Below are 25,099 nucleotides of genomic sequence, written 5' to 3'. Positions count from 1 at the left end.
ACCGCTTCCGACGCTGATGAAATAGTCCTCTTCTGCCTCTGTCGTGGGGTAGCCGTTTCCTCACGTGACTATAGGAGCCAGCAGAGGGGCCGTGAGGCATCTTCCTTTGCTCGGCGCCAGGAACTCAGTGGCTCAGTAAGTGACGTTGAATGACCGCGTGACACCCCTTGAGTCTGGGAAAGGTTGTGCTGTCTTGCCCGGCACGGGTGCTCTGACTGGATGGCCTGATTCTCTGAGGACATAAGGCAGGGCCCCAGTGGCCTTAAGCTGCCACCTGAGTGCCCATCAACAAGTCAGAGGCATGAACCTGCACTCAGACGCCCACGCCCAGCGAGGCGCTAGTGAGCTCTGTGTCCGGGGGGAGCTCGGCCTCTGTCCCGCAGCATCACCCGAGCCCTGTGCACTGGCCAGCTGGCCTTGCGTGTTGCCAGGGGCTGGCCTTGTCGTCCGGATTTCTCCATGTATCAGATGATGGCACTGACTGTCCGGGGAGGGGCCTTGGCCCAGGGAGGTAGAGAAGGCCAAATAGACAGAACGGGTAGAATCGGGTAGCCTGGGGGTTCCTCTCGGTCTCCTGAAATAACGTCTCATACGCACGCTGTGCCCTCCAGTTCTTGCTATAACTGATGACGGCCCCTGGTGTCTGCCGGCCACCTTGGTTCCATCCTCCTGCTTCTCGCCTCCCGTACGCGTCTGTGTGTCAGGCAGGTTCCTGTCTCGTTCTCGTTCATCCTCCCAAGGGCACAGGGAATCGTGATTGCAGGTGCTCAGGGACTATTTGATTAGTTCACAGTTACTGAGGCATCAGGTGCAGTCAGACACAGGTTCATAGCCTTTCGTAGCCTGGCTTTCCATTTTCCTGCGGCTCGTCACCTCTTAGTCAAAGCCGAATTCTGTCGCTACAACCGAGCAGTAAAGAAAGCTGCACGCATGCCGCACAGCGTGGCTTGGGGGCGGGGCTGAGGGTCCTTCCTAGGCACTCTGGCGTTGGTGATGATCTCTTATAAGTAGTAGATGACCCTCCAGCTGGGCTGATCCCTTTGGTGGATCCTTTTGAGGCTGAGGGAGCAAGAGGAATAAAGAGCTAGCCTTCAAAATCCCCTTCCCAGCTCTTGCCTTTTGGAGGCGCAAACAGATAAATCAACTGCTACAGTGATGATATCTGAGATGTGCTTCAAAATAATCTGGGTAGCAGAGGGAAGTGAGCGTGTGAATAAAACACCATGGCCCACGCTATGATAATGCCGAAACTGAGTACCATACATAGGGTTCATCACGCTGTTCTCTCTGCCTCAGTTTTTGAAACATCTCCTTCCTGGTACCTCCTCTGTCACCACGCAGCCTTTGACGCTAAATATGTCCCTCTCCTTCTGTGGGTCTTAGCTGGACTGTAGTATTCCAAGAGCATAAATTCTTTCCTATAAAGCAGCATTTGCGCGTTTTCTTTTCTCCCTTCCCTCCAAATGAACATTTTCACCAAATAAAATCTTACACGGAACCCAGAAATGACAGATAAAAGTGGAACAGCTCTGGCTGCAGGTGCCATGCGAGCCTCCCAGGTGGCCTTTGAGATGACTTCAGAAACCCTGTGACTCTGGAGAAGATAGCCTAACAGCTATTGCCCTGAGGCATTGCTAAAAGCACTCCCACAGACTGCATTTCTGCAGAGACCTTGGCCGTGTACTTAGACCCAAGAAATCCCTAAGACATAAAGAGTCAGCCATGGATGCAAATACTAAGGAACCTCCTTTCTGCCTGTGATTTAAGCTTCTTTTTTAATCCTATTGATTCTAGGGATCCCAAAAGGGAAGGCACACATGTACATTTGTCTTCCTCTGTACCCTGACCTGGACCAGGAGGAGGACAAGGCAAACTCACCTGGGCTTCAAGCTTCCTACCTGGGCAGCAGTTCTGGCTGTGACTAGGATCAGGGCTGTGTGGGTGGCCTAAGAGTTTCCAGTGTGGATGTATCTCTGTCATATTGTGAGGTCTGGGAGCTCTTGACTGCACTCCCTAATGAGTATGTCCTGCCCTGGACCATGCGTGGCTTTGTCTGAATGCTAGCTGCCCAATATCTCTAAGCGTGGGGCTACCTTGGAGAGGTTCTAGGGTTAAAGCTTTTCTCAGCCCAAGCATTTCTCCTACAGCAAATGGTCTTAGGCTCGGGACACATTCATGGAACCCAAGATACTTCCCTCAAATCTTTCAAAGAGAAGGTTAAGTCACAGTAATAGCAAGATACTTATTGTGTCTTAGTTTTCTATTATAATAAATAACCACACAAGCCATGGCTTTTCTTACAGTTCTGTAGGTAAAACATCTGACGTGGGTCTCACTGGGCTACAGTCCAGGCGTAGGGCCGTGTATCATTCTGGAAGCTCTAGGAAAACATCCAAATCCTTGCTTTTCCAGCTTCTCGGGGCTGCCCATGTGTCGCTGGCTAATGGTGCCTTCCTTCATCCTCAAAGCCAGCAACAGAGCATCTTCAGACCTCTCTCTGACTCTGCTTCCATTGCCCCTTTTCTTTCCTGCCTCTCTTCTTCCTCTTGTGATTCCATTGGGTCCACCTGAATAATCGAGGCTACTCTCCCTCTTTTCAGGTCAGATGATTAGCAACCTAAATTCTGTCGATAAACTTATCCCCCCTTGCCGTGTAAATGAATGTAGGCGTAGACCTCAGGATTAAGATGTGCACATCCTGAGGTGGGGGGCTTCGTTCTGCTGACCACACCAGTGGGTTTCAAAGTATAGCGGTGCCATCCTGTGTCATGAAGGCTATAGATCCAGCACCCAGGGAAGGGCCGTTTCATGGGAAAGGGGTGGCACCTCAAATTCATCTTAGCTCTTTGCCTAATTGGAGTGCTTGAGCTTGCAAGGTGGTGAATGGGGCGTGTTTTTTACATCAGCTGTTGGTACACACTTAAACAAATTAGCCTATTTGAGCCTCAGTTACCACATTAGTGAAATGGGTACATTAAGACTAGGAACAAGGGATCTATTTAAATTGCCATCAGCCATGAGAGTCTTAGAAGCATGGTGTTTTTAAAAAATAATATTGTAATAGAAGGCAATAAAAGCCTACCTCTTTCGTCTACAGAGAATTCTCATTTGGGGCCCTCAAGCCCTGGGCATCTGTTTCTTTAAGAGGAAGAAAGGAAGCATTGAGTCATCTGTGAGTCTCTTGCCCTTTGGCCCCCAAGTATATAGAATATTGCAATGCTTTCTTGACTCTGAACTTAAAGGAGGAAACCTGGCCTCCACATATAGCCACAGGCTCTTCTGGATGGGGGCCTAGCTGCAGAAATTTCCAGAAAAAAAGGTGATACTTTGCAATGGTGTAGGCAGGTGTCACTTCTGGGTGTGAGGTCTACGTTAGCCAAGGAGCTGATCTGGGGCCATGTAAGGGAAAAACAAAACCAGACAGACCCACAACTCACAGACAGAAACATACGTGCTGGCTGGAAATACAGCCGTGAGAAGTGGTTTGCATCCGGTTTCCACCTGCTTCAAGGGCACAACAGCCCTGGAGAAGGCAGACAAACGTTTTGGAAGCGGTAGAGCACAGTGCACGCTAAGGATCTGTGGTTAAGCAGCTCTAGGTCTCACACGTGAAGAATTTGGTTCCAGGAACGAGCGAGGCATCATTTCATCCCCAGTTTTCTTTACGGGGCCAGCAAGTCGTCCCCCACCCCATGGACCTCAGAGCTGGGGCAGCCGGCCTTTTATCTGGCCTTCTCCGTTATTTCACGCGCCAGTACCTTTCCCGTGTTGCCATGCGTCGTGGAAAGCTCCGTGGAAAAACTAGGAACTGTAACAAGTTGTCCTGACTCAGAGAATCCTGGAGGAAGTCCGCGCTGCATTCAGGAGCAGCAGCAGCCGCCTGTCTGACTGTCCCCTGTTCGCCCTGCGGCCGCCTCGGGCCCCTGGGTGGGCCTGGGCGCGCCTCGGGCCGACGCGCGCATTCCTGGGCCGGGAGGAGAGCGCTGCGGGCGCCCGGCGGGAGCAGCTGGCTGCGCTGCCGGGCTGGGAGCGCCGGGAGCTGGGGGAGGAGCCTGGCCCGGCCGCCGCGCTCCCAGGCATTGGCCTTTGTGCTGCAACTTTGCCCAAGCCCGTCGGGGCGCCTCGCTTCGCCTGTCCCCGCCCCGCGCCGTTGCCCCGGGAAAGTTTGCGTCCCCTCTTCTGGCCTGCCGTGAAGACTGCGTGCGCCGCTGTCTGGCTCAGAAAACTCAGTCGCTTGGGGCTCTGTGGCAGCTGCGTCCCCAAAGGAAGGCGGCTCCATGCTGGCCATGCCGGTAAGTGCGCTGCGGCCATTCTCAGGCGGGAGGGCGGGCACCCAGGGCCAACTAGGGACTGGCACCCCCAGGACCCTGGCCGCCAAAGGTGTGCTAGAGGTGGAAGCCAAAGCTCATTTCATCTTTCCCCAACAGGGACTGGTTAAGGGGAGGAAAGTGGCTCAACACACATTAGTTTCCCTTGCTGGCAGAGGAGTGTGTCTGCCGGGGAGCCGGCGGGGTCAGGCGCGTCTGCCGGAGAGGCTCCTTCTCTTGGGCGATGATATCTGTAGGTCAGGATGCGCGCCTTTGGTTGCGGCGCACGCCTGTGGCTGAGATCCCTGCCCCGGGTTGAGGTCCCCGCCCGCGGTTGGGGTCTGTGTGGTGGCCGGGGGCTCCCCTGGTGATTTGAGTACATCCCCATTGCCTGGCTCCGCGCCATCCGCGCTGGGCTCCTTCCAGACACCCCTCGGTGGGCCGCAGCGGCGGTGCGTGGATCAGCCATAAAACTGCGCTGGATTTCCTCCGAGATCGGGACTTTTAAATTCTCGATCAGTTACGTCAGCGGGGCCGGGCGCACTTCGGGCTCGGCGCAGCACGTGACCCGCTGGAGCTTCCCCTGGCGTCCTTGGCGCCCCGGTCTTCCTCGGCCTTTGGACCGTCCTGGAAGTGCGCTGTGATTCATGGCACCGCTCAGAGCCCTCCCTGCAGCAAGCTGTTGCATGGCGTCCCTGTGACTCCCGTAGTGCTCCTCGGCGACTGTCTTTCCTTAACCTGGCACCCTCGGCATGTTATTATTGTCTTGTGCCTCCGTCAGATGTTAGCACAGAAAAATGCGGTGGCGGGTTAACATACGACCGAAATAGAGAAATGTATCTTCCCGGCCTGCGAGGCGGGGGAAGGTGGAAATAGAAAAGTTCAGGGACGCGCAGCCAGGGGGCTGGCGGAGCGCGCGCGTGCACGTGTCCACAGGACTGTCCTCAGCCCCCGTTGTCACCGTACGTGGAAAATCGAGGGTCCTAGTGCAGTTTCCGTTCTGTTCCCTGCCAGAGGAAGGTGAGCTTTGTTTACGGTGAAGAACTCTGTTCTAGTTTTTCTGGGATTCCCTATTGAGGCCACATTTCAAAAGCTGTTTTCTTTGTATTTGGAAATGACTGCGGACGTGTCTGGACCCGTGTCCTGAGTCTGGGTTTCATCCATGCAGATTCTCCGTGTATTTCGCAGGGGCCCACTCTGACAGTAGAATGAACTCGGGGGACAATTTTTGTTGGGCATTGGGGAGTGCGTGGCCTCTCAGAGCGGCTGGCTTTCCCCCTCTCTGAGGTCAGGCTGGGAGCCGCTCCAGAGAACCGGGCGGTTGTGCTGGGCAGGTGAGCGCTAGGGAGTGGAGTCCCTCGGGGCTTCTCACAGGCTCCGCCCCCTGGGCAAGGCCCCGCCCCCCGGCTGTGGGCAGCCTTGGCGCAGGAAATAGGACACTGCAGGCACCTCTCAGCCCTGCAGAGCTTCTTTGGCTCCTTCATTGTCACTAGTCACTCACCAAGAGTTACCTACCCCCCCCCCCCAGCCTCAGCTAGGTCGGGCACCGTGGCCTACGGCCCCAACTGGCTTTCCTGGCTGTGGGAAATCGGATCAGAATTAGCCCTCTGGGCCCTCTGTTCCTGTCCTTCTCTCGTGTCCTCTGGGCTTGGGTGCTTAGAATTGTTTTGGCTGAAAGGAAAGTTAAAGATCAAGGTTTCATTTCACAGATGGGATTCAGGGAGACTCAGGGAAGGCCAGGGGCTTGGCCACAGTCACACGTGAAAGCGGGGCTCAGACCTTGGACCCCAGACATCTGGCCTGCCTGGTGTTCTCTCAGCTAAGTCTTGAGACTGAGTGGCCTCTTGGGTTCCATCCTGCTTTGTGTGGTGGTTATTTATATTTGTCGTTTCTATGGAGACAGACACTGGAGGACTTGTCTGGTTTGCAATACCACTCACAAGAGTGACATGGTGGGGGGGGTTGGAGTGAATGAGGCGGCGCCTGCTTTCAAGGAGTTGTGTGCGCGTGCATGTGTGTGTGTGTGTGTGTGTTGTAGTGTGCATGTGTGAGTGTGCATGTGTATGTAAGTGTGAGTGCATGTGTGAGTGTGTGTGTGTGGGTTGTGAGAGAGTATGTGTGAGTGTGTATGGTGTGTGTGTGAGAGTGTATGTGAGTGTGAGTATGCATGTGTGAGTGTGTGTATGGTGTGTGTGTGAGAGTGTGTGTAAGGGTGTATGTGAGTGCATGTGTGAGTGTATGTGAGCCTTGTGAGGGTTGTGTGTGTGAGTGTGCATGTGAGTGTGGTGTGTGAGTGAGTGTGAGTGTGTACGGCGTATGGCTGTATGAGTGTGCATGTGTGTAAGGGTGTTGTAAGTGCATGTGTGTGAGTGTATGTGAGCCTTGTGAGCGTTGTGTGTGTATGACTGAGTGTGAGAGTGAGTGCATGTGTGAGTGTGCGTACGGTGTATGGGAGTGTATGTGAATGTGTGAGTGTGCGTATGCGTGAGAGTGTGTGTGAGCCTGTGTGAATGTGTGTGAGTGTATGTGAGTGTGTAAGACTGTGTGTGACATAATGGCATGCACCCCTTGGGCAGTTTTTATGGTGAGGACACCCCAGTAGGGGGTGCTTCATTGTCCCAATGGAGGGATCACTACTGTCATCTAGCTGGAGAGACCAGGGGTGCTGAGCAAGGGATAGTCCTGCATTGCCAAGAATTGCCTCACCCCGAATGCCAATAGCACCCCCTGGAGAGAACACAGTGAGGGTTTGAACAACTGGGAGAGGCCAGTTCTAACTGGGAAGATGAGAGGAGGGGGTCTGTGGGCTTGCTGGCTCCCAGGCCGCAGGTGTGGGTGACGCTGGGTCAAGAGCGTGTGTGTGTGCGTTCTGCTGGGACTCAGTTGTACAGCCACAAGCAAACAGTCTTGGTTAGCTGTGGCTTGGATTTAGCATCCCGGCGCCTTTTGCGCAATCAAGAGAAAGTTTAGGGAAACAGGAACAATTCTAAGAAGGAGAGGCTGCTGCCCTGTTCTCTCCTGCTTGTGACCTGTGACCGAGGCACGTGAAATCTGTCTTGGTGGCTGGGTTTTGTCTGCCTTGCCCCTGTTGAGGTCACAGTCCTTTGTTTATAGCCTCAGTAATCATTTCCACAGCAGCTCCTTGTGATGGCAAAATAGCCCAGGGATTAGGCAATCACGGGAGAAAGGAAAGGCATGGAAAAGAAGGTCGGGAAACACGGGTTCGCAGGGAAGTGCCTCTGCGCAGAGAGGGCAAGCAATTCCCCAGGGACCGCGGAGCACTTACTGTAACGGAGGTTTCATTTCAGACACGCTGAGCGTCAGCTGCACCTGCTTCCCTTCGCTTCTGCTTCACTCCGGTCTATGGTTTCAGTCTGTTATTTAGCGAGTGTGTCAGGTGCTGCCAATGAACGTTTCCAAGACTGATTTTCCCTGGGGCAGGGAGTGGCGGTATAGAAGAAGCTTCAAATTTAGAGACAAAGATCCTGTATTAGAATCCCTGCCTCACCCTTACCACCTGTGGGACCTTGAGAAAGTCACTCACCATCTCTGAGTCAGGACTTCATCTCATTAACAGCAGAGACAGGTATCCCTGCCCGCCTGGCTCACCAAGCTTTGTGTGGGGGCGAGGGGGTGAGTACAATCATGTGATGAAAATGCTTGGCAAACTGTGAGGTTCTGTGCAAATGGAAAGTCGTGTGGATATTTTTCTCCTCCTTATGATTGAAGGGATTTATTTGGGGAGGAGTAGATTTCCTGACACCTCCCAGAGTTTATTTTTATTGTTGTTATTTTTAAGTGGGAGCGAAGCATGCTTGTCCCTGTCCTTCTCTGTTATTTGGAAGCTGGCTGTCTAGGCTCCCTGAGCGGCCATCCTTCCCGGTTTTGTCACCTTCCCTTTTCACTGGTCATTCGTACTTTCCCCAGAAAACAAGTAAACGCGAAAGAGTCGGGAACTCACGGCAGGTCTGCCCACAGAGGACGACCCTGGGGGGGAACTAGGAGGCAAACGCCGCTCCTCCCAAGGCTCCGGTACGGCTTTCCCTGCTGACAGCCCCTCCCGTTCCGCTCCTTGCGTGGCTGTGTCCCTGCGGGGGCTCGGAGGCCCAGGAGCTGTCCTGGGGTCTCTGCCATTTAGAGGACCCGGCTCCTGGCCAGCGTTCTTGGGGTTGACATCCTGAGGGTATAGGTTTCACATCGGGACAGGTATGGGGACATGTTCCAAAGCGAGAAGGGGTGGAAGGACGTGGGTCATGTTAGAGTCCACCGTGACCTCCAGCCCTCGGGCTCCCCATGGCTGCCTGCGTCACATGAAACAGGCAAAGGTCCCATGTTCTCTCACCTGTGGGTTACCTGGCCCAGAGCCTGCCTTTGACAGCTCCCAGGTCGTCTTGTGGTCACCATGTGCCAGGCAGTCTCCTCAAGGGCCGACAAGACCCTGCCTCCTTTTTCCCGGCCCCCTCGTGCCTAATGCCAGGCTCCGTGGAACACATTCCCAGCTGTCCCTTCTTGGGTCAGTACCTCTGGACCTGTGGGTACGAGCCTTTGCTCCTTGCATGCAGTCTAAAAAATGTGGCTCCAGATGTGAAAAGCACAGCTTGTCATTGAAATGGACCAATGTTCAATTTTAATTAAGTGTCTATATAACATCATGTGTCGGCTCCTCGTTGGAACTCCGTGACCTCATGGATGACGCCATGGGCTCGCCTCCCAGTGGCTTTGCCTCTCCCAGTTCACCTGTCCCTGTGAATGTTTGCCTCGCCGACTCTGGGCTGGGGATGGAGCGGGGAGCAGAGTGGAGGGTCCTTCTCCTGTTGTGGGCCCGCAGTTTCCTGGCTGAGAGGCCTGGGAGGCAGCCTGGGATCCCGTAATGAGGACAAAGTCTGAGGCCTGGTTCTTGCTGCTGTGTTTCTTTGCCAAGTTTCTTAATTCCTGGAGTCTCAGCCTCCTAGTCCCTAAAATAAGTTGTCTGCCCTCTACCCAGGGAGCTACACAACATGAAAGGCAGCGTTTGGCAGAGCGCTAAGATGTTGTACAAATATGCGTAGCTGTGTATTTTTAAATTACTGTTTTAAAAAAAACTGAAGGCTAAATCTTTATATTGTGGGCTTTTTTTAAAATCTGGAAGTGGAAACTCTTTCTCTGTTCTCCCTGACATGGATCGCGTAGACAAGCTGCTTTCCACGGTCCCGTGGGAGCCATCCTCCTGCTCAGCTCCAGCCAGGCCTGGGGCGCACACACCTTGGGATCCCCTGGAGCCTGTGCCCTTGAACCTGGATACAAATTCTGCCACCATTCACCCCTCTCTCAGGGCTGGACCAGCGAAGCTGTGCAAAGCTCTTCACGCAACGCCTGGCCAGTGTGAGCGCCCAACCACGTCAGCTGCTCTTGGGATTGGCATTGATGGTTATGACCAGAACTCTCGCGGTCGTTATTTAGATAGTCCTATATTTTGTGTATATTAAAATACTCCCATCAACAATAAGACCAGCGTGCTCCAGACCGCGGCCCAGCCTTCCCACACACCCGGTTGCTCCCTCCTTCTCTGCCCCCAGGAACAGGGGAACTCTCTGTGCTCAGGGATCTGCTGACCCACCCGGCCTAGACTGTGGCCCTGGCCTGCGGGGATGCCAGGCCACACATGTCCCCCTCATCAGCTGCCAGATCAAGAAAGGACCAGTTGTTCTCCATACTGGCAAAAAAAGCAAAGCATTCTGGAGGAGGTGCTAGGGCCGTGGAGCCGCTACCTGGTGAGCACACCTCCACAAGGAGGAGCAGAAGCAAGCTTGGCGGTACCCGCTCCTCATGCCAGGACGGAGGTTTTGTGTCAGAACAGGGAGATCTGGAAACGGTACGCACACGCGCTCCCGGTGCGACGTGCCTCTGCTATAGCGCCTCCTCTTCGCTGGCCGCATGGCGCCCAGCCCGTAACTGGTCAGCAGCTCCCCAGGATGTGAGATCTTGGAAGATCTTATGTGGCCGATTTCTGACAGGCTTTGCCTTTGTTTCTGCTTTTGTTTTTAAAGGAGGGAGCAGATGTGAGCGGGGTGGGGCTCTCTCCCAGCCGTAGAGGTGAGAGCAATGGCCGCGTTGACACAGGTGGGGCACTGCCCCTGGGGGCCTTGCCCTGAGCTCAGGGCCCGCCCGGTCCTTGTCAGAATTATGTGGTATTACTGTGTATTAGAAAAAAGAAGCAGAGGTAGCCATCAAAACCACAGACTCCCAGATGGTATTGCTTAGAATGATGTAAATTCCTTTAAATTGAACCACTGACGTCACTGAAAGATAAGTATTAAGCAAATAATAGCACGAGAGGATTAAGGTATTGTGTGCGAGGCGTGTGTTTTATAACATGGCTTTCCAAGCAGTTACGTGCTCAGACCCCAGATCATCTTTGATTGCTCCCCGTGTCCCCCCTCCCACACCTGGTGTTGGGCGGCTGTCACGAAGCCTCTGGCATGGTTGACCCCAGCCCATTTGTCCCCTAGACCCTAAACTGAGCTCTGCAGGTGCCTGCGAGCCTTGACTCAACAGCTTTCTGTTTGTTTCTGAAATAATTTCCAACTTACAGAAGAGCGGCAGGAGCAGTACAAAGAGCTCCCTATTCTCTTTGCCTAAGTTCCTCAGTTGTTCACATTTTACTACACGTGCCCTGCCACCCGCTCTTCCTGTAAATTACATATATAGAGATATGTGTCCCCATATATATGCACCCATAGGGGTGGATATATGTCCACTATCATGGCTTTCCCGGAGTCATTTGAGAGCAAGGTGCGGACATGAAGCTGTTGCCCCTCTCCAAGTAAAACAAAAGAAAACAGAACAGTCCAGTGTTCATTTCCCCCAGACAAGGACACTTTCCAGGACAACACCAATACCGCCATCTGTTTGGGAGATCAATGTATCACTGCGCGGTTCGGTTTTCAGAACCCCGGGTTCACCAGCACGGTCCCCTTTCCCATCTGATCGAGGATCCAGTCCAACAGCGTGTGTCACACTCCGTGTGCCTGCAGATGCCCCTTCAGGCTGGAAGAACATCACGGTCTCTCTCTGCCTTTCGTGACCTTGAAGAGTACAGCTCTTTCTCTCTGGAAGTGTCCCTCAACCTGTGTCCATCCAGGGTTTCCTCATGACAGTCTCTGACTGTCCGCTTTGGTCAGGGATCTCACAGAAGTGAGGGTCACATCCTGGAGCACAGGGTGAGGACCGTCCAAGCACTGGGGACGATAAGCCTGCTTAACGCCTGGCCTAGCTGATGCCCGCCAGGTTTCCCCGTGGGAATCCATCAGTATTTGCTGGGGAAGTACTCCACAGTATCCTTATTCAAACCTGCTTCATCCACCTGCTCAGCATCTTCCAGCGGCTCCCACCTGAATTAACCACAACCCTCATGCTACTTAATGGGGGTTTTCTAATTTCATCCCTCTTCCTGAATTTTCTAGTTGGCATTGTACTGTTAGGAAGAGCTTTCTCTTCTTCCTTATTTATGCATTTGCTCATGTCTTTATATTTATGTATTTCTCGATAGGTTATAGTCCCTTAGTATCCATATTTTTTATGCCAAATTATTCCCAGATTTGGCCAGGGGTAGGCTCTTTGATGTGGTTCTTATGTCCTTTTGGCATGACCCCCTCAGCAGACAGAGCTGGGAAAGAGATGTCTGCACCTGCGCACACGCACACGCACACCTCTAATTGCGACCCAGTCCTGAGCACTCTTTGGAGCTGACTCAGCTTTTGCGTAAGCAAGTCCTTCTCTGCTGTAAGAACCTGGCTCCCATTATCCCGGATGTGTTGCTTTTCTGCTAATCTTCCCGTAGGTAATGATTTCCTTAATGAGACTCTGGTCCCCTCCCTGCCACGGCAGCCTCTGTCCCTTCTCAGGTGCTCCTTCCTTGCTGTGTCCAAGGGGAGGGAGGGGAAGCCTGGCTGGTGGCTTTCCACTGAACCATTGGGGAGACAGGGAGGGAGAAGCTGTTTTTCTGGAAAGCCCTTGCGCACGCCAGCCTGTTAAAGCACCTGGCTTGCTTCTGCACCCCACCCCCACCCCCCACCGGGGGCCTTCCCAGCTCCCCAAGCCTGAAAGCAGCCCATTTTCCTAGGGCAGTTTGTTCTTCTGTTACCACCCTTCACGGTTCTCCTTGCTTTAGATTTTGAACTTGCCTTGCTCTTGAGTCAACCCTGGAATGTGAGATCCCCATTAAGGAAAAAAGTCGTATTGAGGTATGCTTGACATATAAAAAGCTGTCTAATTTCATTTTTATAACTTAAGTGAGTTTGGGAGTAAGTATATAACTGTGAAACCATCACCACCACCAAGGCTCCCAAAGTTTCTGCATGCCCATCTATTGCTATTATTATTATTATTATTGCTACTGCTTTTGATCCCGTTCCATTCATCCTGGGGCCACCAGGAGCTCTTCTGTGGCCGGTCCCGTGTGTAGAACTAGAGGTGCTGCCCTTTTGGACTGGAATGTGAATGTCTTCCTCTTAGAAGCAGAACTCTGTCCGCCTCCGTCTCCAAGGCGGGTGACTCATGGCCCTTTGGGGAAGCACTTGATACAAGCTTCCACCTTGACGTTCCAGGGGAAAATCAACCCTTTGCTGGCCTGCCTAAATTTATAGTGGGCCGGCCCTAGCAGCTGGTGGCAGCAGCTGGGGGTTAGATCTCTGACAGATTCTTTTTCTCCCTCTGAAAAATATTTTAGTCCCTCTAGTCCCAGCACCAGCACTGGCAGCATTTAGATCCCATTTATAGCCTCTCCCAGTTGGTCCCAGTTGGTCTGCGGAGACCTGTTTTAGAAGAGTCCCTCCGCGCACCCAGAAGTCAGCTCTGTGCGGTCCTTCACCCTGGGGTGTAACCAGATCCCTAGGAAGTAAGACAGAAAGGCCCCGGCCTGATGGCACAATGTGCATTTCACAATTTTTTTTTTTAGCAATTTCATGCTGTTCGATCTAATGTATCTGTATATACACACATCCATGTTTATGTTAAAGTTATTAGAAGTATTCTGTATGGGCGGTTTATCAACTTTGACCAGAGCTCATTAATTCCTGACTGACACACTGTTCTGACACCCTCAGCCATGTCAACACGTTAGCAGCCGAGAACTGGAAGACAGGGTCACAGTCAGATGGGCTGCCAAGCAGGAGCCTGGCTGCCAGCCTCCGAGGGAGGGAGGTGTCCTCGGTGGTCATGAGTCCAGTGGCCTGACTGACCCAGATGGCACGGTCACCCGGCTGAGACCCCAAGGGGGCTGCCGCAGCACCCAGGCCTCTCGATTTGATGTGTAAAGGTGTTTTTATGCCCTAACATTCTTCCTTACTCACATCCCAGGCGCTCGGGATGCTGATCACATGTCATGGAGAACATTTTAATTATATTCACAGACTCTCTGTTCAAATAATCAGGGAAATGTCCAATATGCTTTGAAAAATAATTCCATCCTGAAGAGTTCAAGTAAAAATGCCATCCCACCGAGTATGCGGGCAGATGGCTGCTACCTGAGAAATTCTGCCCTGGGGCCTCCATTGTCCCTGCCGGTGCCCAGTGAGTGAGGCGTGGCTGTGTTTCTGAGGCTGACAAGTCTAGGTCCGCACAGCGGGGAGTCTGAACGCAGAGGTGGGGAAGGCGGCATTTCTCTGGACTGAAAAACTTTTCCCTGAGTTGTGAAGCGAAGTTGTTCCCTGGCACTTCAGGTTTTCCTTACGTATGTTTTCTTATTGATTTTGCTTATAGAACCAGTACATGTTCAGCATAGAGCTGGAAAATAGAGATGAATTCAGTGAAGGAGGAAAAAACACATAATTTCACTCCGTGAACACTTTGGTGTGTGTCCTTCCATGTTGCTTAGGGCTCTCCACTCTGTTGCTGTCTTTCCGCGTGTGTGTGTACATACATGTACACATGCCTACAGATATATCAATCACACATGCACATAAAATCGGGATCATCGTGCCAATCGTTTCTAAACCTATTTTTAAGTTTGTAATGGACACATTTACCTCTAGATACATGGACATCTACCTTGCTTTTTTAGAACAGCTGCCAGCGAGTCCCTTCTGTGTGCCTTAATTAACTCTCTGTTACCGTTGGACACAGGAGGTGTCCAGCCTTCGTTTTTGTTTTGCTGTTATGGTCATAGCTGCGATCACGTTCTTAATCATCCTGGAAGAATGGCCGTGTCGGATGAAACAAAGTCCTTCGTGGCTTTCAACGCGTGTTGCCAGCACTCCTGGGTGATGTTTTTCTGCTCAGGTTTTATGGCTTTGGAAAGTCTGCATTGCCTGTAGATTATGAGTCTCTGAATCGTGATCCCACCAAGACATCCAAGGTCCCTGCCGCCCTTTCTCCTTCCTTCATTTCGCCTCACAGCGCCCTCTCACTCACTCCTCGGGCGTGGTCGGCCCTAGGGCTGCGGGGTCAGGTTCCGGGGGATTTGGAGCGGTGGCTGGGAACCGTGGAGGAAGAAGGAGACATCGGAAGATCCAGGGGGATGCACAGTGAGGTGTGGCGCACGCCTGTGCTAGTCCATTGTGAGCTGGTCTATACCTATTCAGAACCTGGTGTTGGGAAATTCACCTGGGCCTCCCCGCCTCTCGTTCATCTCAATGTCCAGGGTAGTAGCTCTCTGTGGCTGAGCATGCGATTGAAGCCTTGGGCGGGGGCTTCGGTTAACGGTCAAGTCCCGGCACCCGGACCCGGCCTTGTATTCTGGCTCCTGCCCACCTCTCCCCTGCCGCATCTTCTTTATGTGTAATCTAGCCACAGTGCCATTTCTGCATTTCTCCAGAATGCACAACTCCTTCCTGATTTGGGGAGCTCCCCGTACCAGAGGCTGTGCTCCCCTTTTCTTACTCTTCAGTCTCTGAGACAGAGCCCAGTGTGGTTAAGAACACGGTTCCTGGAGTCAGGCTTGGGTTTATGTCCTGGTTCTCCCTCTTATCAGCTGTGCAGCTTTGGACAAGTTACTCAGCGTCTCTGTGCCTTTCCATGTCTGTAAAATCGGGATAACGGTGGTACCCACCTAACAGGGTCGTTTGTGGGGATCGCATGTGCTGATATCTTTGAGCACGTGGACAAACAGGTCCTGGCACACGGGAAGTGTCAGGAGACACTCGCCGCACTGAACTGGCCCCCCGGCCCCCACTTACCTTTTCCTGATGCCACTGTGGGCAAGGACCGCCGCGGGCTCTCCCAGCCATCTGTGCCTTTCCTTCTTAGTGGTTCCTACAATTGTTACTAAATAAACACGCATTTTAAAAAAATGTCTGACTCCTCTGGCTGGTGTGGCTTAATGGATTGAGCACTGGCCTGCAAACCAAAGGGTTGCCAGTTTGATTCCCAGTCAGGACACAGGCCTGGATTGCGGTTCGGGTCCCCAGTTGGGGACATGTGAGAGGCAACCGATCGCTGTTTCTCTCCCTCTCCTTCTCCATCCCTTCCCTTCTCTCTAAAAATAAAAATAAGGTTTAAAATAAATAAATAAAAATGTCTGACTGCTGCCCAAGACTAATAAGCTCCGTGAGGGCAGGGACCACCTCTTCCTGGTTCCCAGTATGGCGCTGGTATGCAGTCACTACCTGCTCCAGAAATGGAAAGAACTGTCCCTTTACTTATTGCTGAAGAGGCAAGTTTGCCAGAAAGCACGGAACTCCTGGCCCTCCTGGTGAACTAAAGAGACGTAACTGCTTGTGAACGGGGCTTCCTGCAGCATGAGCTGATGCGCGTGACCAGTGACAGGGTCCGGTGGCCGGTGCCTCTCCAAACTTCCAAAGGCAGCCAGCTCTCGGGGGTTAACGAGTGCAGACCTTCTCAGTCCGTGAAGGGCCCGTGTTGTTTTTCATTTCTAACCTAGTGTAGATTAGAGCTTTTGAAAATGCAGTTGAATCTGGAGGGTTACTAGAAAATGATGCAAAACGCAAAGCCGGGGTTTCTCGGCCTTGGTGCTACAGGCAGGTGGGCCAGATAATTTTTAGTTGCGGGGCCACCCTGTGCATTGTGGGGTGTTCAGGAGCATCCTTGGCCTCTACCCACTACAAGCCAGTAGCTCCTCCCTCGCCACTTGTGACAACCAGAAAGTGTCTCCAGACTTTGCCAGATGTCCCCAGAGGCAAGAAGCACCCTTGGTGGAGAAGACCAATCAAGACCTACGAAACAAGCCCCGACTCTTATTACTAACTCAGCGGACATAAACCCACTCTATCAAATTGCTCTAACACTTTCCAACTCTTACTCCAGGTTTCTGTGTGATCTTGTCGTGGAGCGGCGACAGACCCTCCGGACCGGCACCTGACCTTCCCTTACAGCAGGGGAGACTGCGGCCCTGCTTAGGGTCCAGAGGAAACTTCCCAGAATGTGTCTGAGCCTTGGTGTTTTCTTCTCCTCTGCCCAGGTCACCTGTAGCCGATGACGTTGCTCAGCGAGCTTCCCGTGAAGACCTGAGAAGCCCACTCTTAGGTGCCATCGGCCAGGTCTCCCCGGATCTGACAGCCCAGAGGTATGGTGGGGGCTGGGCCCAATCCCTGGGGCCGCCCCCTCCCCTCCTCCTCTCCCACTCCCCTCCCCCCTTCTCCCAGGCAGTCCCACCCCAGCCCAAGGTCTGTGAGCCTCCTGCATAGGGTGGGGCCTTAGGAGGGATCTGAACAGACACCAGGAAACCCTCCAGCAAAGGCCATTTTAGAGAGTTGTCCCCTTGCGGTCTTCCTCTGTTTACAACAGCAGTCCTCTGAGAGAGAGAGAGAGAGAGACAAAGAGAGAGAGAGAGAGAGAGAGAGAGAGAGAGCGAGCTATTTATACCTTTCCAGGTAATGCCTCTGGCCTCCCGGGCACTGGCTGGTTAGCTGCCTGTTCTTTATCCTGGGAGGTGGGCAGACAACAGGGGCCAGCCGCAGAGCGAGGTGGTCAGGGGATCCAGTCCTCATGCCCTTGCTTGGCAGTCGGGCCGGGGCGGGGTGGCTTCTCCCTGCCGTCCGCCCTCACTCATCCTGGTGTACTCCACGCCCCAGCAGCCCCAACCCCCTCCATGGGTCCCCACGCACACCGTGTGTAGCCCCGACTTAGCCCCATTCTCATGACCTCATCACTCCCAGAGGCCCCCACCTCCCTGTACCAGCACTTTGGGGTTGTGATTCTAACCTATGAGTTTTGGGGGGGGGGCACAGACATTCAGACCACCGCCTGATCCGAGGATCCCCCCACTTCCAGGTGAGAGTCGGGCCAGGAGCGGCAGGCAGTGGGTGAGGTGGCCAGGCGGGAGGGGAAGAAAACCGGACCTCCCCGCAGAAGCAGGGCTGGTACTTTAAATTAAAAAAAAAAAAGATAAATTGCAATCAAAATTTTAAAAGTATGTTTTGAAAATAATAGTTTTTAAAAAGTGGGCTGGAGCATTTGCTTGAAGCCACCGGAGAGCAGGCTTCTCTCTTCCTCCCTCCCTTTCGCCTGCTGGTTCTTTGGTGCGGGGTCCGTCCCTTCGAAGAAGTCTTCTTTCTGAATAGGGAGGGAGGGAGGAGGCACCCCATCTCAGGGACAGTCCTCAAGCAAAAGGGAAGGGGTTTGGACCACCGCTTCTCTTCCTTAAAGCCCTGGAGGACATCACAACTTGCCCCCTCCTCAGGGAAGAGCCCTGAACCGCTTAACAAGGTTGGGCTCCCGTTTTGCTTTTGGCTTCCCTGGACGGCACAGGAAACTGAGCCCAGACCTCTGAGAACCTTCTGCAAAGGCCTAGAGTGCCCACAGGCATGTCTATTCCCATCTGTCCAAAATCTTCAAAAACAGTTTTTTAAAGCAGCAGAATCGTTTTCCAAATGGACGCTTCCCGCTGGATCATCACTTATGAAACAGTGTAACGGGGCATTCTGGTTATGTCTGGAACCTCCTCTGCTTTTCCCACGGTTGGGAATCCAGACAGTGGGGTCTCTAAAGACCTGGCGGCCTCCCGTGGACACAGCTGGAAAATCACTCACCTGGCTCATACCCGTGGGGGTTCTGCTTTAGCTCCGATTGCTGCTGCCCCCCAGAGTTTCTGCTTCAGGAGGCCTGGGGAGAGGCCCAAGACTTTGTGTCTCTACCAAGGTCCCAGGTGACGCTGCTGCTGCTGGTCTGGGGTCCACCCTCGGGAGCCACAGTCTTGTCCTCACCTGTCTGGCTGTTAACAGCTCCCCAGGATTGGGGACGCCAGTCCCAGCTGCTGGTGGCTGAGCATCTGACCTCTGCTCAAGAGGGCCAGGAGCATGGGCAGCTCCTACCCAGCATCATAGGCTTGCCAGAGAGTTTCCAGAGAGTTTCAGAACTTTTCGTAGCTGAAAGCACAGGGAACGCATACTGACTTGTAGCTTCTGTTTTCTCTCTTGACCAAGTCATGTGGTTTATTCTGGTTTCATCTGTTTGCACAGCAGAGTTTTCTCTCCGTCAGCTGTGGGTGTGCATGTGTTGGTCCAACTACCTCACAAAGGTTAGCTGAACCTTTATTTGAGCAAACACCTACTAAAAACTCCATAAAATGGAGGTATTATTTTCTTAATTTAGAAGGATGATCACCTGAAAGTCTTTTCCAAATAGCAGAATTCCTTTGTGCCATTTAAAAGAAGTTCATAAAACAGATTTATGTTACGAGTACCCAGTGTACTAAGTAAATTGGGGTCCACCTATCAGTTTGTTCAGAGCCTTTGAGTTTCCAATGCCCAGCCGGCTATTTTGGTGAAGAACACGAATCACCGTATTGGCGATTGTCAAATATTGACAATTTCATAAGGTTCACACTAATGCAGGATTGTGTTGTTTCCTTGTTTCTATGGTTTCTATGGTTTGTTTATATCCATGTAGGTAGATTTTGAGTTTTCTGAAGAGTTAAATCTTCTCTGTCTGAGGTCCGTTTCCCTGGTAACCAGGGCCCATCAGGGTGCCTCTTGTACCCGGAAAGAGAGGACCCCAGAAGCTGCAGATGGGGATGGAGGGCATTAACAACCTGGACCATCTAGCCCAGATCAAAGCCTCTCCTGTAGTTTGGGGGGGTGTTTATGACTTGTCCTTTAGTTAATTCAGTTTCCCGTGAGCCAAACCTACACGTCAGTTCTGTCTTCTGAGCACAGACTCGCTCTGTGAGGGAAAGAGGCTATGAACAGGCCGGGAAGGAACGGCCACCCAGTTCAGGGTTAACTGTGCGGAGCCGCCCACGGCTGGCCATCAGCGGTGTTTGGGGGCTGTTCTTGTTCTCACGTGGGCCGCGGGTCACATGCTGGTTTATCTCCCTGGTGACTCAAAATAGTTCCGTGGGTCCGCCTTGGAGTTCCCAGCCAATTTGCAAGCCTCGCCGGGCACCTTCTGATTTTGCCTCTGCTGCTGATCAGCGGCTGCACCCCCGAGGTGCGTGCTGTGTTTACCATCGCTACCTCATTTGGTCACATCCCAGGCTCTGCTGGGCTGACTGTCCGGGCCTCCAATCTACCAAGCGTAGCTCCCCAAGCCGACAATTCCGGAGCACTTTCCTTCCTGCGTCGCGCCTCTCACTTCGCATCTGAGCTGTCTCTGGCTTCGGCTCTCGCCCTATTACGTGATTGTGTGCACTCGGGGATTTGAAGAAGAAAAAAATCAAGAGGCCTGGGAGGGAGGCTCTTGTGCTAATACCTTCCAGATGGTGATATGAAATGGGAGATAAGACTCTGTCGCCCATCTGGCCCGGCAGGACATGATATGTTCAGCCTGTGTCTTGGGGGCCGTTATCACCCTTCTATGACAGCCGGGGTCACTTTGGTGTTTGTCCTTGGACAAGGGCTTCATTTGGCAACTCTAGCTGTCCTCCGAAATGAAATTTGCCATCAGTTCAGTGAGGGATCTGCCAAGAAGGACTCAAAAGCTCTGAGCACGGGGAATAAAAAAACAGCAGTTGTTGATGGCAACTCACTGCAGCTGGGCTTGTCGGGGTGTCGGGCTGAACGCAGGCCCTGAACGGACACCCCAGAGTGTCTCAGGTCCTGCGTGGGTGGACACCGCACCCAGACAGTTAACAGGACCGTGGCAAGGCACTGAATGAGGGGAGGCACACACTGACCCATTAGTAGCGGTCCCCTAGGGATCTGTGTTGAGAAGGATTCTGAGGTCTTGTCCAGCAGGGCCTACCCAGAAAGAATGCTTTGATCAATAAGCCATGTCTGTCTGTGAAAAGTAGGGTGGTTTGTGTACCTTCTTTGTCAACTCTTCTCTTGAAAGAAAATAACAGGCTTAAATTAAATCACTTCCTTCATCTTCCTAAAATATAGACACTCTGTGTGAATTTGAATTCAGCTTTCTGTTATTCTGGGAAGGTGTGGAAAACGCTGATTAGCTCCTTAAGTGGGAGAAGGGACCTGGACTTTTATAGCTAGAAAGTCACCCTTCCCTACCCCTGGCCCAGTCCCCAGAGGAGGAGAGTCCGAGGAAAGAATGTAATGCCTTGCAGAGGTCAAAGGCGAACAGATGTGCAGGCCCCCACCTCGGGGCTGTTCCTGCCTCTGGGGGTGGGATGGGGTGGGGTGGGGTTCAGCAGCAGCGGGAGTTCCCCAGGGGCTGGGAGTGGTACTGGGTATTGGAAAAGGCCCAGCTCCCTCCCTGAAAATAATGTCTTTAAGAGGAGTCGCTGCTGCCCCTTGGGTGGAGACAGGAACTGTCCTTCCCTGCTTCTCGCCTCTGCTCTGGAGACATTGTCCCCTGGCAGCTCAGCGGGCTCAGCAGGGACCTCTGTAAGCTCCTGGTTGGGGTCTAGGGCCAGGACTGGCTGCGGGGGTGTACAGCCCGGGTCGTGGCCCAGGCGGGCTTGGTTCGGTGCTCTGATGTCGCCGCTTGCAATGCCAACGCTTTCGGAACTGGGGGCTCACGGTTCCCTTGCGGTCATTTGCATTCCATTTTGCCTCCAGATTATGTTGCTGGTCCTGCCTCGGAGGGCTGGACCCTGGGATTTCAAAAACACAGGACAGTTGTCCCACTGTTGGCGGCCTGCTGGTGGCACGTTTGGGAAGCCCGGGGTGGGAGGAAAGGGGCTGCTGAGCGATTCAGACCACAGCGGCGAAGACTCCAGCAGGAGAAAAGGGAGGCTCAGAGGTCGGCCCAGCCCAGCGTGGCAGTGCCGTGGGCAAGGTTACCCTCACTGGGGGGTGGGGGGGGCTTCCTTGTTTGGGCGGCACCTCGGGATGGTTGTGGGTGGGCTGGGATCGCGTCTGGGAGAGGTGGGTGGCCATTCAGGACAGGGTCTGCTTGAGCAAAGACAGAGGCAAGAAACTGCCAAAAGCGTCCTGGGGCTGGCCCGGTGGTTGGGGAAGGAAAAGCAGGAGAGGGCAAACCTGGGAGGGGACAGAGATGGGTTGTGGGAGATGGAGCCTCGAGATTTGTTCGCATCTGAAGGCGGGAGGGGGGTGTGGTGGGGGGCGGGGCTAGGCAAGGGAAGGACCCGATCAGAACTGGAGCTGGGTCATTCTGGTGTCTGTGGAGGTGATGTGCAGGGACCAAAGGGGCGGCAGGTATGCGGGGTCCTGCTCTGAGAGGCTCAGGCCTGGACCGGCAGAGGTGGCCAGGACAGACAGGACTCCAGCAGGACAAGGGAGGTGACTCAGCAAGAAGAAGCTGTGATGATGGAAGAGTCAAGGACCATCCTGGCTTCTGGAGGGGCTGGTGGCGCCCCTCCCCAAGCTGGGGAAGTTCAGGTGGGGGAGGAGGGTTAGGAAGGAAAAGACGGAGTCCAGTCGGGTCCAGGAGGTGTCCGTGTGTCAGAGCTTTGGTGTGAGTCACTGAGTGTTTTCCTGTTGGGGTCTGACCTCCTGGGGCCAACAGCATTCTGGAGGCTTGGAGGCAGGGAAGGGGCCATTCCTCAAAGAGCCGTTGAGTCATTGTTTGGGGCCTTTGGCTGATGGGAGCCGGCCTGGGCAGGAAGGGTGTGGCCCTGGTCGGGGCCAGCAGAGGGAAGGAGGCGGGGGCGGCACCCTGGTCTGCAGCGGGGAGTGACCTCAGAGCTCGGAGGAGCCCAGGGCACCTGCCGGGGTGGGGACTGCACGCCGCACGGGACCGTCCTCGGCAGTGCAGTGTGATCATCAGCGGGTCACCTCACCGCGGGCCTAGGTCTGAGGCCACAGATCCAAGGCAGTCTCCCTGCCCCGGGTCAGGGTTTCCAGAGGCAGAAATCTCTCCTTGCACGTTGATAGAACGCCCTTAACATAACAGAAACGCAACCTGGACCACAGTCCCTCAGTTTGCGTTACGTTAACTAAAATCATCACGGGGTAGGCAGAGCAAGGAGCTTGGCCCGCGTGATCTCTTTAGGCAGCTAAATGTGGGTAGTTTGGGTCTGTAAGTAGCCTATTTGCTGCTTATCAGTATGAATAAATGTAGGCTTCCAATTTATAAAAATGGCTCTTAAGGAGCTTAAAAGCCCCCGTTATTTATTTGAGTCATTCCTTCCCAGGATATTTTATTTTAGCCACCCGCCGAGTTGTTACAACGAACGGCGTGAACAAGCGAGGCGCTGTGCTTCTGCCGGGCTCTGCCCCCCGTGACTTTACTCAGGGCCATTGCTCTCTGCTGTTCTCCTCGTGGGTTCTGGCCCCGTGTCTGCGCCTGACACCCGGCTTGGCCCCAGCCCCTTGGGGCACCACGTCTCACCCCCTGTGGCCCGGCTGGATGTGGAGATGCTGGGGTGCATATGACAGGGGCACCCCTGTCCTCAGGGAGCTTGTGGTCCAGTCTCCCGAGGAGCCTTCAAGTCCTGGGTGATCCGTGTCACCAAGGAGGAGTGTGGGGGCTCCCAGGTATATATCAAGGGACTCTGTTAGAAAGTGGACATGAGAAAGCAGGGGGCAACTGTAATAGAATAAACAATAAAAGACAATAAACAAACAAAACAAAGTGGCCATGGAAGTAGTTAAGGATTTGGTGTCTGGGTTCATGTCCTGGCTGCACCACCTACTCGCTCCGTGACCTTGGATGAGTGACCTCACCCCCCCGGAGCCTCAGTTCCCTCTCTGTTAAGTGAGCATGATGACATCTGCCTCCCAGCGTCGCTGCGAGGCTTCCCTGAGGTCACATACGTGAAGCACGGAGCACAGGACCCGGCATCTGGCGCTGGGCATGCAGGACTGGGCACCCAGGACCAGACACCCCGTGGGGATGAGCTACTGCTGTTTCTGTAGCTGATGACTAGTGATGCCCAAGCTGAGGACTCGCTGGCCTGGGGCGGTGGGGAGGGGGTGGGGAGGGTCGCAAGCCCAGGAGGCAGCGTTGTGGGTGCAGAGGGCGGCCTGGCCAGCTGGGGCGGAGCAGGGCGGGGTAGGGCAAAGGCGGTTGGGCTGAGGGTGGAGGTGAAGGCTCCGCTGCAAGACCTGCTAAGCTATGTCGGGGAGCTGGGGCAAGACTGGGAATTCTTTAGTGGGCTGGGTGTGGCCCAGCCTTGGCAGCTGTCCTCCAGGCCGGGAAGCCAGCTGGGAGGTGGCGTCGGAGGAGATGGTAATTAGCTGAACATTACTGACCCAGAAACCCAAGCATCCTGCAGTCGTGCATTCGGGGGCTTCCTGCAGGTGTTCATGCCTGGAGGGGAGCTACGAGCCTCCGCCCCCAGCGCCGCGAAACCTCCAGGCCGGGCTTGGCCCTCAGGCTGCGTTTCAGGCCCTCGGTGCTGAGTCCTGCTCGGCCACTTCAGCCCTGCCCCCTCCCCTGTGGACAAGCGGAGAGCCAGCCCTCCCTGAAAACTGCTCCAGGCTTTGGTCTGTGGCCGTGTTGCCAGCCTCGGTTTTTGCCAGAGGGGAGAATCAACCTGTTGTGTGCTCCAAGCCCAGTGACTTTTGTCTTCCGAGGGGGTGTTTGCAGGGGGCTCTCCTCCTGTCCCCCGTGTCTCCCTGCACTCCGGGCATTTCCTTGGCTGTCCACCAGGGGTCACTCACCCACTGAACAAGGGACTTCGGTCTGCTGTAGAAATCCCCCAGGGACAAGGTTCCTTGATTACCCATCAGTCTTTCTGCCTTGACGTTTCTTACCTCTGGATTTTGGGGACAAATCTCAGGGAGTTTACAAAGTTGTATTTTAGTTCCCAACTCACGTTGTGTATAAAAGAGCTATTAGAAATCGTCCTACAGAAGCCGTGTCCCCAAAACGAAAGTCAAACATGACAACTCGCACAGAGTCCTGAGCAGTCAAGCGGCCTCCGTCAAAGAAACCCCAGTTTCTGCCAGAGCCTAAGGAGCGGGGAGCTCATGGCCCGGCCTGGGGGCCGCTGCATTGCTGAGTGTGCCTCCAGGGTGTCTAAGCAAGGCTGGGGCCCGGTGGGGAGCCCAGGGAAGCAGTGTGCTGGGTCTTGAAATAGCCCATCCCGTGTGGGTGGGTAGGTTGGGTGGGGTTGTGGAGGCCTGATGAATGTGCCATTAATGAGCCGAGGCCCACTGGGAATAATTCTCCCTTTGTGTCCTAGCAGCTCCCCAGCTGCCGCCCGTGCGGATCTTGGTTCCCCAGGCTCAGAACACGCGTCTTTGCTTGCCGCCGCGGCGGGCGATGGAGGAGAAGCGCCCACCCCCCTCCTGCCAGGGTCTGGCCAAGGACTTGAGCAGGTATTGTACAAAGCTCTCTCCCTTCACAGCCATGGCCCCTGGTGGTCTCTTGCCCCCAGGCTGCGGGGTGAGCTGAATTTGGCGTGGCGCCAACCAGGCGTTGACAGTTTGCACCCATGGTGCTGTGTCCGTGATCATAGGGGCTGCAGCTGCTCTGAAGTTTTCCTTTGCTAGCAAGCCCTCCATGTCACGAAGCCCTGTGGCCCGGCCTGGTGGCATGGGACAGGGCAGGGC

At 54.0% G+C, this 25,099-nt stretch overlaps 1 protein-coding gene across 1 annotated transcript in view; it reads left to right on the top strand.

Moving 5' to 3' along the window:
- LOC150010762 (transforming acidic coiled-coil-containing protein 2-like) overlaps positions 1–25,099 on the top strand; it is a 45,914-nt gene that overhangs the window by 19,116 nt on the left and 1,699 nt on the right. Inside the window, exons 2-3 of the mRNA XM_090279445.1 lie at positions 16,702–16,806; positions 24,733–24,865. Coding sequence (XP_090135571.1) covers positions 16,702–16,806; positions 24,733–24,865 — 238 coding nt within the window. The remainder of the gene's footprint in view (positions 1–16,701; positions 16,807–24,732; positions 24,866–25,099) is intronic.

Source organism: Furipterus horrens, unplaced genomic scaffold (genome assembly GCF_987537825.1).
Source record: "Furipterus horrens unplaced genomic scaffold, mFurHor1.1.pri manual_scaffold_5, whole genome shotgun sequence".
NCBI classification, from domain to species: domain Eukaryota; kingdom Metazoa; phylum Chordata; class Mammalia; order Chiroptera; family Furipteridae; genus Furipterus; species Furipterus horrens.
Note: the sequence above shows the minus strand (reverse complement) of the source record. Positions and strands in the feature narration are given on the sequence as shown.